General features: G+C 36.6%; 1 protein-coding gene across 1 annotated transcript in view; it reads left to right on the top strand.

Annotated features, from left to right (window-relative positions):
- The window catches only part of LOC144450100 (uncharacterized), an 11,264-nt gene extending 989 nt beyond the window's left edge, over positions 1–10,275 (top strand). The window contains exons 2-3 of the mRNA XM_078140668.1: positions 9,386–9,543; positions 9,769–10,275. Coding sequence (XP_077996794.1) covers positions 9,386–9,543; positions 9,769–10,275 — 665 coding nt within the window. The remainder of the gene's footprint in view (positions 1–9,385; positions 9,544–9,768) is intronic.
- Positions 10,276–13,441: the final 3,166 nt, after the last annotated feature.

Below are 13,441 nucleotides of genomic sequence, written 5' to 3' on the forward strand. Positions count from 1 at the left end.
TAACACAAGTTTGATTAGTGAACGGATTAACACTCTCTAGCCGGCTTTGATTACATTTTTCCGGTTCGAGGTGAAAAATAGAAAATATCGCGTATTTTTACTATTTAATGCAAGTATTTCGACATTTTATTGAATGGGATCACATTTAGTAGCACTTCAGTCTAAAACTGAGCTGAAATTTCGTAAAAATTAATAAAAAGAAGCAAAATCTGTTCAAATGAATTCCAGTTGACGTGTGTGTGAGTTTGACGCCTTTTCTAAACTGAAAATGTGTTAGGTGTTTTAATTTTGATTTCTAAGTTCGGGCATTGAATAGTCATATTGCATTAATGTTATTTTACTTTAAGAACACGTGGTTGAATGAAAAAAATGAGGGTTTTTTAGTATTCGGGATTTGGAATAAGTCCTGATCTATCTTTGATGTGTGTAGTTCTAGAGTTTGTGAGATGAAGACTCGGGGAGCGCGGGTTGTTTGTTAATGTCATGTTACTCGCCGTTTACTTGTTTGTTTTACTATCTCTAAACACAATGAAATCATTAAACAAATCGTGAATAAACTATAAATTTGTATCTGAATATTTGGATGGAGTTTGAAAGCTTGGTTGAAACATTGAATGCGTTAAACAAAGGAGCAATTATGAAATCAATGAATGGGTAATAATTCAATTTAAGTAAAGCATTTCACACCAACAAATTATCACCGTTGTCAATATATCTTTAACATTACAATTCTGATCAAAGGTACCGTGACGCTCCTACCTAACTCTTCCATGTCATTCCATTTATTCGTTTTTCTGGTTGGACTGTTTCACGGAATTATTTAAAATCGATTATGATTCACATTTGTCAAATCTGTCCACCCTCTACTCACCACGGATGATACTCTAACTGTTAGTGTAACGTAGCCAGCCTCGCATTAATCAAAGCCCCGTTTTATGTAAAAGCCGTCCATCATTTCTGTTTGTTTTTCCCGTTTCTTGAACTTTTGTCCAAAAAGATAGCGGTGTGCTCTCGATAATTACGTTTTCGTTCAGTGAATGTCCTGGTATAATAGTTGTACAGCGAACAGGTTCGTAGTCGTGTGGAAAACCCAACTTTCGAAAAAGTATAAAGAAAAACATTCGATAAAATATTACTATTTGTTTAGTGTATACAGTTCTACGACAGCTTTGGCAGAAAGCCGTGCGAATGTTTGTACGCGGCAACTAGTCGTCGAGCCGTGGTAGCGGTGTATTGGAGAATGTCGGTACGCGGTCAAGAAAAGGGGTAGAATTGATTCGACACGCAGACTTTGTAGAAATTCTATTGAATTGCGTGTAGGGTCATGCAACATCAGCGAGTCTTTATACTAACCGCATTGTTGCTTTTGTCCAACGTGATAAGAACGTCTTTTCATTCTGTGACTAAGGACAGGAGCTAGTATTCACCCAGTAGATAGAACGTTTACACACTGGCTATTTTAACGTGGTAATGTGAAACATCCCCTTCAAAGCGGCGACACTACTGTCATTACCATCCAAGAATGTGTCCATTTGGTGATGTCATCTTCCGCGTTTTTGCAAAAACTTATTAAAAGAGATAGTAACGAGATATCCTGGTTTGGTTAAAAAGAAAGTTCTTTAAGAAAGTCAAATTATTTGAGAACACGTTTCCCGGTCTTTCATTTCGGTGTATAAGGAGTGGGGGTGTCTTAATCATCGCAAATGACCATGGCACGTCCTATTCAATGGTTATTACCGGATAACAGATCCGAAAATCATCCCTTTTCCTCGGTCTGGTGGGTTTCAACATCGTCCCCTGTTGTCAAAGCGTTCCTTTGACAAACATATGTAAACAAATATTATATGGCGGTCATAAGACATTTGGAAAGGTGATACAATTTATTGAAAAAAGATTAAACATCGACAGTCGAAATAGACACCGCGATTCGTCCCTATCTCCAATATTTGTTTCATAGTTTTTGGCGGGAAGGAACATGGACAATATAGATTACATCGATGTCAGATCTAATCAGAAAAAAGTAGAATGTAAAAACGACATAACAGTGACTGACAACATAAATAAACATATCATATGTTGTATCGATATTTGTATACACATACATGTAACATACATATACAAATATAAGTAGAACTTACATACCTACATACATACATACATACATACATACATACATACATACATACATACATACATACATACATACATACATTCATGCACGCACGCACGCACGCACGCACACACATATATACATACATACACACATACATACATACACACACACACATACATACATACATACATACATACATACATACATACATACATACATACATACATACATACATACATACATACATACATACATACATACATTCATTCATACATCAGTCCATCTATACAGACAGACAGACAGACAACCAACCAACCAAAAGAACGAAACATTTAGCAAACAAGAATAACATACCACATGGGACAAAAATCGGTGAGAATAGTTGGAAACCTAGTAGGGTACTTAAGGCAAACGCAATAGTATATTGAAATACGTAATGAAATAATCGAGTAAAGAAACAGTTAAACAAACAAACAAACAAGTTGGCCTTGCTAGTAAATTGTTTTGTGACGATAAAACAGAACGTAGATCTCATTGATTTCTGAGGGTAGGTTGGTAAAAACTGTTATCAGTGCAGCCATTGAGAAGGCATATGCATCAACAACGATATGAACGTTTGACGACCGGCCCACCTGTTTACGGCACACGGGTGTCACCCATTAACGACAATCGCCGGCTTTATGGCATAAACTCAGAATCGTTTATGAAATAATGATTATTACTAAATTACTATTGTAAACCAGACCATTATTAAATAAATCGAATGTCGTGTAAGAGTAGCAGACGATAGACTGAAAATTTGGCGCTATTTGCTGTCACTGAACTTCTAGCATTCAAATTTGAAATAATTCTTTATATTTTGGCGCTTAAATACAAAAATAGAAATAGTTAAGATTTTTTGTAACAGTTTGGCTAATTTTTTGAGTTTTTGATTTAAATCTTGCCTGACGAAGACAACTGTGATCGGCACTCTCTTTACCACGATTACTTACCAACTTCTCACAACTATTCAAAATCAATTATTTCGACATTTTATCACGAACCTTTGACCACCGTGTAGTGTAATTTCAAAACATTGTCGTGTTACATTATTTTTTTCTATCCGATTTAGTCAAATATTCTGTTTTTATAAAGTAAAAAGAGGAATTTTCAAGAATTTCGCAAATTGCGTAAAATTTGTCCAAACCAAGGGAATGGGTTTTCTTAAACATCTTCACATTTTCTGTTTCTCAAGTATTTTATCAGTGTGATACATGAACTGTAAGCTTATGTGATTAACTTCAAAACACATTTCATGAAAATATATAAATATTTGCTTGTGAGTTATGTTTACACTAAAATTTTAGCGCCAAATCACACTTCTTTCTTAGTTTTAAAGTTTTGATCTAAAATGGAAGTGATACCTGCCAAAAATTACAAAATCACTAAAAAAAATGTATTTTGTGAGTTATTTCCAAATTTGACTATATTTTCACTAACTGGTTTGCACCTATCCACATATACGTTATTGGTAGTGTTAAGGTCTGTCTAAAACTCGTAGAATAAAAAAAACTGAGTTGCCAATAACTGTTATCTCTTTATTTGACGATATTTTACACAAAAACTTTGACGCCAAATCGCCAACATTTCTCAGTTTTAAGGTTTAATCACTTGATATCTGCAAAATATTTGGCTAACTTAAATTACTTGTTTCATCATTTTCCCGGCCTCTATTTTAGCACATTTCCTAAGACTTTCTAAGTTTTAATACTTATGTCCAAAATAAAAGCGACATCTGCCAAAAAATTCATTAAAACGAATAAATTGTGATAAATTTATTTTGTTTGGAAATGTTTGGTGATCCGAAGGTCTGTCAATATTAACATACAGTCGGTCGATGAAAATAATAATTATAGTTTGCTATCGTCTGCAACATATACGGGTTGGGAAATTTGATCAAACGACCTCTGAACTCCGAAAGTTGAATTATATCAGCCGTTCGAATTTTTTCTACATCTAAGTCTGCGTTTTTAGGTCCTTCTATATCCTTTCAAATAAGTAGTCGATTTTATCTCAAAGTTGTGTGTGTTAATTAAAAATGTTCGCGCTAGCTTTATATCTGCAGTCAACTGTGGTTTTCACGTTCGGACCAAAACATATCGCACAGTCATTTCAAGTTTGACCGTTCCAGTATAGAGTATACGTCGATCGCTGGCATTATTATTTAGTAGCGGAACACTATCATACAGTTATCATATTAACAACAACAGCAACAACATTTACGGCAAAAACTGCAACAGCATCACAAAATGAAGTCAACTTCTCGTCCGCAGCTACCGTGTTCAAGAGCCTCTTAATGGCAAATATCAACAGTGTACTAGATTTTCCGTCACAAATATTATACTCCTTTACTCTACACTTACGCTGTTCTCTAAATTTATTTTCCTTCCCTTTTTTGTAATTTAAAATAAAATTTTAATGAAAGAAATTTCTGTGATTGAATCTAGAGTGTGAGATCCTCACATTGCGTGATTTTAACTTAACAGAATATTGCTGGAAATCAGAGTTGGGATTTTATGAATTATTAGGAAATTCCTCTAAATTTGACCATTTTTACTCGATATTGAGACACTAGTACATTGAATATGAATAATTTTATGACCTGCATATAAAATAAAATGGCGTACTTCCAGAAAGTACAAAATTGTTGCGACGATTTTGGCGGGGAAATGATTCAGTCGAAGTAGGCGCTACTTGTACGGCAAGAGCGAGCGCACAATGATCGCACTCAGACTATAATAACTATAAATTGTCAATACCACACTGTATAATCGAAACAATTAGATTTATTTTTTGATAAAATTCTCAAACAGTGAAACAAGTATAGATCAAGTATCTCAATTGTTTGAGTTTAGTCTGTGGGTAGCTTACCTATAATTACTTTTCAAATGAATACAATCATGATCTTTAAACGCTGGTGAAAAGCCTTATTGACTCAATGGCGATGGAACAGCTCGGCTTGGCCATATGGTAACCGATAAAGGTTCCATTATATACATAATCCCTGTAGGCGATTATATTCTCTCACCCTCATTTTTACATTTTGTGTTTGTTTCGCTTTGTTTCTTTTTGATATTTTTGACGGAATAGTAGCCTACAGTCGTTCAAGGCATATAACAGAGACAGCGTGACCAAAAATATGGAGTAGAAGCCTTTCCCCTTCCCTTTTCAAGTTGTCGTCTGCGTTTGAGCTGAAATATAGACAAATTTCTGACGACATTTTTTTTCGCGCGCTCAGTCCACAAGACTAACTTTGGCTGTGTGCCTGTTGGATAAGTGACGCGATAAACGGTACTCTATTTTCCAGCACTTTCCACTTGATTTACCCTAAAATAATATTCCCATTTGAGAATTTATTTCATAAATTCATAATCACCTACCTATTGGCCATTTTGGAGTGATTTCTCGTCTGCTTAATTTAATTGATTGATTGACATTACTCTTAGTGGATTTGTTCCAGATACAAATACACATTTGATGTCAAATATAAGTATGAAAATTCAGAAAGTCACAATTTTTGGCTGAATTTGTATTTATTTCTCATTGATTCGAACGGATGAGTGAAAACAGAGGAGGTCTGCATTGGGAAGGACGGGAAGGTGATATATTGAGTAGGGGAGATAGAGAGAGAGAGAGAGAGAGAGAGAGAGAGAGAGAGAGAGAGAGAGAGAGAGAGAGAGAGAGAGAGAGAGAGACAGACAGACAGACAGACAGACAGACAGACAGACAGACAGACAGACAGACAGACAGACAGAGCGATATAGACAGATAAGCAAAGGCAGGCGGAGAGACGGAGCGACAGAGGCAGAGAGAGGTGGCGACAGACTGGGACATACACACACAGAGGGGACGGAGAGAGGGGAGTTGAGACCGAGACAGGCCGACAGACAGACAGACAGACAGTCCGTCCGTCACTCAGACAGACACAGTTCGTCCATCACTCAGACAGACAGGCAGACAGACAGACAGACAGACAGACAGACAGACAGACAGACAGACAGACAAAGAAACAAACTAATAGGTACAATCGGAGAGAGACACGAACATAGGGGTGGGCAAATTATTGTTTTTCTCTTCTGATGGTCAGTATGGGTCAGACAATACATAGATAATTTGTGTTATAGGTCGAAGGATGGTCTATTTTCATACATCGTGCACATACTATACACTTAAATAACCCACATGTTACAAAATTTACTTCATCATAAATAAACTCAAATAATCTATTCTGTTGCCTGTGATCTTGAAAATGACTAAATACATTTCAAGAATTATCATTTGCTTCTCAGTTCGTGTTAAATGTTCGCATTATTAAAATTCGCTACAGTATTTACACGATGTATATTTACTGCTCTAAAGAGTGCGTTTCATCTACCCTCACAAATTGTTACCGATAACAGTATTTCAACTAGTGGCTATTTAGGGATTAATTTATGCACGGAGACTGCTTCTTTTTCTGGTATACGAATAACAGATGAATAAAGTTGAGAAAATGCGGGTTATTGGAGTGATATTTTTGTATATTTTTTCACCAGGCCATTGAAGGGGTACATCATATGCAGATTATCATTGCATTGTGTGTTTTCAAAAAGACACACGATATCTTTTTTAACTCCTCTATTTCAAAAGCTCTTCTCTGATTTGCATTTTTTGTAAATTGTGGATTCAAGGCACACTGATAAAATGTCACTTCATTCTCTTTTAAATTTTGTAGTTTTCAGTACAAAATAGAGTGACTTGTTAGATAGGAGAATGGTTGTTAAGTAACAGAAATTTTGACGACCTTTTTATTTTGACGACATTTGAATTTTGACTTTTTGATTTTGACGACTTGTTAATTATGACATTTCAATTTTGACGACACTCGAATTTTGGCGACAATTGGCTTGTATATCCAAAGAGATACACTATACGCGTGTGTGTTAATACAATGGAACCCAAATATTTTTATTCTGACTACGAAACAATTCAACTGTTTCCATAATTAAGACAAAATGAGGGGGAGAGAGAGAGAGAGAGAGAGAGAGAGAGAGAGAGAGAGAGAGAGAGAGAGAGAGAGAGAGAGAGAGAGAGAGAGAGAGAGAGAGAGAGAGAGAGAGAGAGAGAGAGAGAGAGAGAGAGAGAGAGAGAGAGAGAGAGAGAGAGAGAGAGAGAGAGAGAGAGAGAGAGAGAGAGAGAGAGAGAGAGAGAGAGAGAGAGAGAGAGAGAGGGGGGAGAATTAATATTTGAATTGATTTCGTTTCGGGAAAGTGATTTAATTTCTATCACCGTTATACCGTTTTGAAAATTATGTATCATTTTCGTCAAATAAAGCCGCGAGTGAGTGGAGGGATCTAAAACAATAACAGTGGAGTGGAGGCCTGGGGTACAAAAAGACAAAGGTACATGGGGAGGAGGAAACATACATACAAAGGTACAGAAAGAGATTGAGATATCATTGGAACCAATTGAGGGACAAAGTTTTCTGATTTTTGCTCCTTTTTAGGAATTATACCCCACTGTAGTCAAAGCTTCATTGACCATACGTCATGCACATGTCTATAACTAATTTATTCATAATTAATTGGCAATCGTGCATCTTCGTCTAATTTGGTAAACAGTACAATGGGGTATACCGGCATTAAAATTACAGGTCGGGCCAAAATTCTGCAGTTTGCTCATGCAGTTTACGCCATAGCCAATTATTCTGAAATTCGTAGTTTGGTGTTTGTGTCGTGGCCACATTGGAGAAAAAGTGCTGGTATTAAGTTAAGGCCAATACAACAAGTGCATCCATAAATTTTTTTCTCCCACTCCAAACAAGCATATGGAAGATATCATCAACTCTAATTTATTTTGTAAAGTTAGTCTAAATATTCTCCAACCTATGCGTGATTATTCCCTCACTTTGTTTAATATTTGAATGTAAAAATCTGACACGAACCTTCGGCGATTCGGTGAGAATTTCACTTTGAGGACTTTCATATTGCTTATTCAGTTGCTGTAACTAAATAAAGGATAGAAACTGGAATATTTTCGGATGCTCATTTCTCTAGTATTTCGTATTCATTGTTACCACGATTTATATGAAAATAATGATTTTAGAAAATAATAAAAAATGTCAAATTAGAGTACAATCTTACAATTTGAAAGTGTATTAATAAACAACTTTGAATTCAAAAATTAAACTAAACTAAACCGAACTAAACCAAACCAAACACATTTGTTATGTGGTTCCCAATTGGTAGTTAACTCAGACTACAGTAAATTTTGAATTGCGGTTTCTGTGATTAAACAAGGTGAATAGAACGGCTCTCCGTGAACGCGCCAGCACGTGTTGACCGTCAGCCGATAACATAAAACATTCCCGCCAAAAAATATGGATTAATTTTCGGTTGCTGTAAAAATTTTATTGCATATTTCGAAAATTTTGGTCAAAAAATGTAGAATATAATAAATATGAATTGGTATGGATTACACCACGACTGATTATTAGTTTTCATTAACGAAATATGACAAAGATCCGGGTACTACAGGGAGCCTAGCGGAGAGAGGCGGCAACCGTCGGTCACGTTTTGTAGCATATGATCGTACGTGGTAGAACAAGTAAACACGACAAAATGGTAACTTAACCATAGCGACTGATGTTTTTACTGGGCGGGAGATCTACCTGCATATTTTGTAGACGTGCTCCATATCTCATATAGTGATGAACGGATTATTATGAATGTTTGCTATCTGGGACTCGAAAACAAAATAGTCATGTCAGGACCAGGAATCGAGTTGCTAAACCAGCATTTGAACCCAGACTGAATTAGGAAGTCGATTCTCTAAACCATTGTTAAAATCTAGACAGAATTAGGAAGTTGACCCGTCTGTGCATCCAGGCAACTCCAAAATCAAGCTTGACCCTACAGTTTATGAAATATTATGGGATATCCACCAAAACACATTTACGTGTTCACTAGTGACCGAGTTGTTTGCCTTTAAATTATTTGAACATGATAAAAGTTCGTCAATATTTTGGGACAGATCATTTTTTAGACTTGAATAGTAGAAAATACACCCGCACCCAAGACACGTGTCTATAAACTGATTTATAGCAGCTAGCTGTCAGATGCGAAAAAATATGTAATAGAATATCTCGGTGGTGACGGTTGCCGGTAAAGGGTGTGCGGCACGTTTTGCGACAATACATTGATGGCAATCTTACATTTTATTTATCCGTTGTATTTTATTGTTATTTATCTATAGGTGACAACTCACTTGATCAGCCAAGAAGGTATAGGACAGCTTTCACCAGAGAACAGTTAAATAAACTCGAAAAGGAATTTTTGCGGGAAAATTATGTCTCCCGACCGAAAAGATGCGAACTAGCAGCAGCACTGAATCTACCGGAAACAACGATAAAGGTTAGTTTGCTTGATACTTCTCTCCTCATGGAATTGTCTTTGTTTATCTGTAAGGCTAGTCATTTCGACAACACTGTAGTTGCTTGGGCCATGGAGGTATAAGGGGAGATATACACCTCCATGGTTGGGCGGATTGGACGGGAAGGAGGGGTGTAAATTGGCAGTTAGTACTGACAAAAATGTACTTCAAAATTTGAATATATTACACATTTTTTTCTATTTTAGGTATGGTTTCAAAATAGGAGGATGAAGGACAAACGCCAGCGAATGGCACTAGCCTGGCCTCACCCTGCCGATCCAAGTTTCTACACATTCATGCTCAACGCCTCACGGTTCGGATATCCCGGCATGCCGCTTCCGTACTATCCACCGAGTATGACGTCATTTCCGACTGCATCTCCTCCACCACCTCCTTCACCAGCCGCTATGTACAGCAACTATGCCATGCATCTACGAAACAGAGCCGACTTTCTCCGAAGTATTTCTCATCCCTACGCTCGACTAGGTGGCTCTGTCGATCTTCTACACCGTAACGGAGCAACTCCGTATCCTAGGTTACCAGGAGCTTTGCCAACACCATGTTCTTGTCCATATGGTATCCTCTGCACGCGCACACATCAACAGTCATCCCCATGTGCAACAGACTGTCATACGACACCCACCCCTCTGTCGAGAGAACCAACGGAGACACCTCTTTCTAGTTCTACAGCAAGTGGTCATTTCTCAGCTTAACAGCCAACTTGAACTTACTTCCTTCCTTGTAAATAATATTGTTACCATAGAAACGACAAAAATTGCTGTCATATGTAGATAGTTTTTTTTGATTAAAACAAAATCAGAAACAGAATCAAAATAAAGATACCTCACCAAGGAACAGTATTTAGAGTTTTAAGAACTGTTATGGAATGTTTACTGTCAACAAGCTATTAAATCTGATAAAAAATGAACATTACTTTTGGAAAATGACATTACCCAATCAACAGACAGTACTGGAATCAATCCCAGCATGCTCAGATGCAAAGAATTGTGGGATTGTTTGTAGGCATAATTACGCCAAGTATGACGTGATTACATGAATAATTCTGATCCACAAGGGAGGAGTTAGTCAAGAATAAATATGCCCCATAATGCTTTACATTTCCCATACTACATCATTCAAGATGGCGGGTTTGCAAGTTACCCTCGTTATGGAGTGACGTCATTGGTAGCTAATAACAAAAATTACGATTATTAGCTGTAACTACCATATTAACTTTAATTTTTGTACATCACTGCTATCTTGCAATTTCGAAATCTTCAACGCATGACAAAACAGTTTATTTTATTTAGTCAAATTTATTTTTGTTGATTTTTTGTTGTTTATTGTAATCTTCCCATGATAGTCAAAAAGCTATGAACTCGACTCATCGTCGAGAGTTCTCATCTCACCATTGTACAGTCGTCAGAATAACACAGGGCGATAACAGGCGATAACAAAAATTAAAATCACATCGAAGACTGTTGGGGTTTAGAGCATGACAAGAAAGACTGTTTTGGCGCCAAATAATTTGTTAAGCTGACTTGTCAAAATGTTCAAAATCGAAATTTGCAATTAACCATAAATTTGAAATTTTGAAGACTGATTTTTAATGAGCCTTTTCGTTGTAAACGTCACCAAAGAGAATAATCTGGCAAAAGGACCGGAAATGGTTTGGCCAAACCTGATTAGTTAGCCTTCTTCTTATTGGATGTGTTGTAAGAAGTGTTGTAATTGGTCGCCAGTGTTCTCGACAAAGGGATAAACGACTTATCAAAATCAATCTCATGTTGATATGAAGATCAGTGAGTTTGATAATATGTAGGGAATGCATTCTCTTTTCAGAACACTCTGGAGAATGAGCGAACGACACTATAGCAAACCTAGCATTTCCCTCCAAAATGACCTAAACATTTCCTGCAAGTTTTTGGCGGCTTGTATCTAGTTCATTTTGGTCAAAAATTATAAAAACATTTGTAATGTATTCATTTCTGTCTTTTTTCGTTCACTGTGAACAATATTCAGACAATAGCGATTGATAAATATAACATTGATTTTGGATTCATAAGCAAAACAAACCAGGACAAAATATTAAATAGTAAAAATAGGCCTCCAGGGTTGTCGTCAGAAATGGCATAGATTAGCTGCTAATTGACTGAGAAATATTCACATGTCTACGTATGATGTCCAAAATATTATTTGTTTCATTTTATTATGATGGGTTCAGTCATTGTATATAATTTATTTGAATATTGAATTAAATGACAGTCTACTTTAGCTAAAACACACAAACTGTGATTGGATTTTTTACTTTCTTCGAAACTTTATTTTATTGTCATTTTATAAGAAACTATGATTATACAGCACTAAATACTTTACTTACCCCTTCCCCTACATATGTCAATACACTTTGTAGTGCCTCCTTACCCCACCTATATGTACACTTTGGACTAGTACCCCCTCCCCCACCTATAGCCATACACGTTGTACTTACCCCTCCCACCTATATCATTACTGTACTTACCCTAATCCCCTACCTGTATCAATTTTTCGGCGGGAAAGTAAACCCTGGTAATTATGAGTGAACACATTATTTTTCTCCCAACATGTTATTATAACGTGTCACATCGCTAGGAAGAATACCATTTTTTTCGGGGGGGGGGTAGTAAACTCTGGTAACTATGAGTGAACACGTAACTTTTTGTTTACATTCAAGAGCTCAAAGACGTTGAGAAAATAACAAAAACAAACACTAACATAGAATGAAACATTTTTATTCGTGTAATTCCACATTTGGTTTCGGTATTGTTTCGAACTAGGTTTTCATGAGGTGAAAATGTAACTGTATTGTTCGTCGATTAATAGCTGAACACATCGTTCATCTCAAAACTTTTCCCGCCAAATATTTGTTGTTGTTTAAAAAAAAATATTCTGTAAATCATACATTTGTTTTAGACCCAAACTAAATAATTATGCCCTTAATGTTTGAGTTTTGGGTTCAAAATAATGACATCCACCAACAATACTAATAAAAGTGTGAAAGAAAATGTGGTCTTTTTCAATATTTTTATCGGCGCCACGCTCACCTCGTATTGGCGGGTTAAAGTCAGTAACGATGGTGTAGTTGGATTCAAGTCTGTCACGTGCACGGTGTAGTACAAGTAATGATTATAATACAGTCATTTTATATACTAGCGCTTCAAAGACTGTACTCTAAGCGCTTTACAATTATTACCCCTGACACACGTACCTATAACGACACAACTCCACAGGGAGCATACAATCCTTTGCTGTCCCCGTAAGCCTTTGTAGGCGCATAAGATTAAAGCATTCACATCACAACTTCTATCCTACCAGGTCCCCAATTATACAGCTGGGTGGACTGAGCCACAATCGTGGTTCCAACCTTGCCCAAGGACTTTAGACATTGAGACATAAATAACAACATCTAGGCCATTTTCACTGTTTCTGTCCATCCATCCGTCTGTCCGTCTGTATGTCTGTGTCCTTCCGTCCATCTGTCCGTCTGTCTGTCTGTCTGTCTGTCTGTCTGTCTGTCTGTCTGTCTGTGTGATTCTGCATATGACTCTATCTATGACTTCTGTTCTCTCGAGCTCGGTCTGTCACTCTCTCTGATCTGTCAGTATTTATGAAAAAAGCAACGTTTCTAATCCCATTGATATAGTGCTTTTTATTGACTACAAGTAGAAAATACTATCTGTCTTCAGAATGAGGCGTACTGAATTACGTAATTTTTTTGCGTAAAAAATTTCAATAAATCTGGGATGTGATTGGTCGTCTAAGCTGTGACATACTATCATGCTACAACAAATATATATATATGTCTGTATGTGTCTGCGTGTGTGTCTATGTATGTATGTA

The sequence above is a fragment of the Glandiceps talaboti genome, chromosome 19 (genome assembly GCF_964340395.1).
Source record: "Glandiceps talaboti chromosome 19, keGlaTala1.1, whole genome shotgun sequence".
NCBI classification, from domain to species: Eukaryota; Metazoa; Hemichordata; class Enteropneusta; family Spengelidae; genus Glandiceps; species Glandiceps talaboti.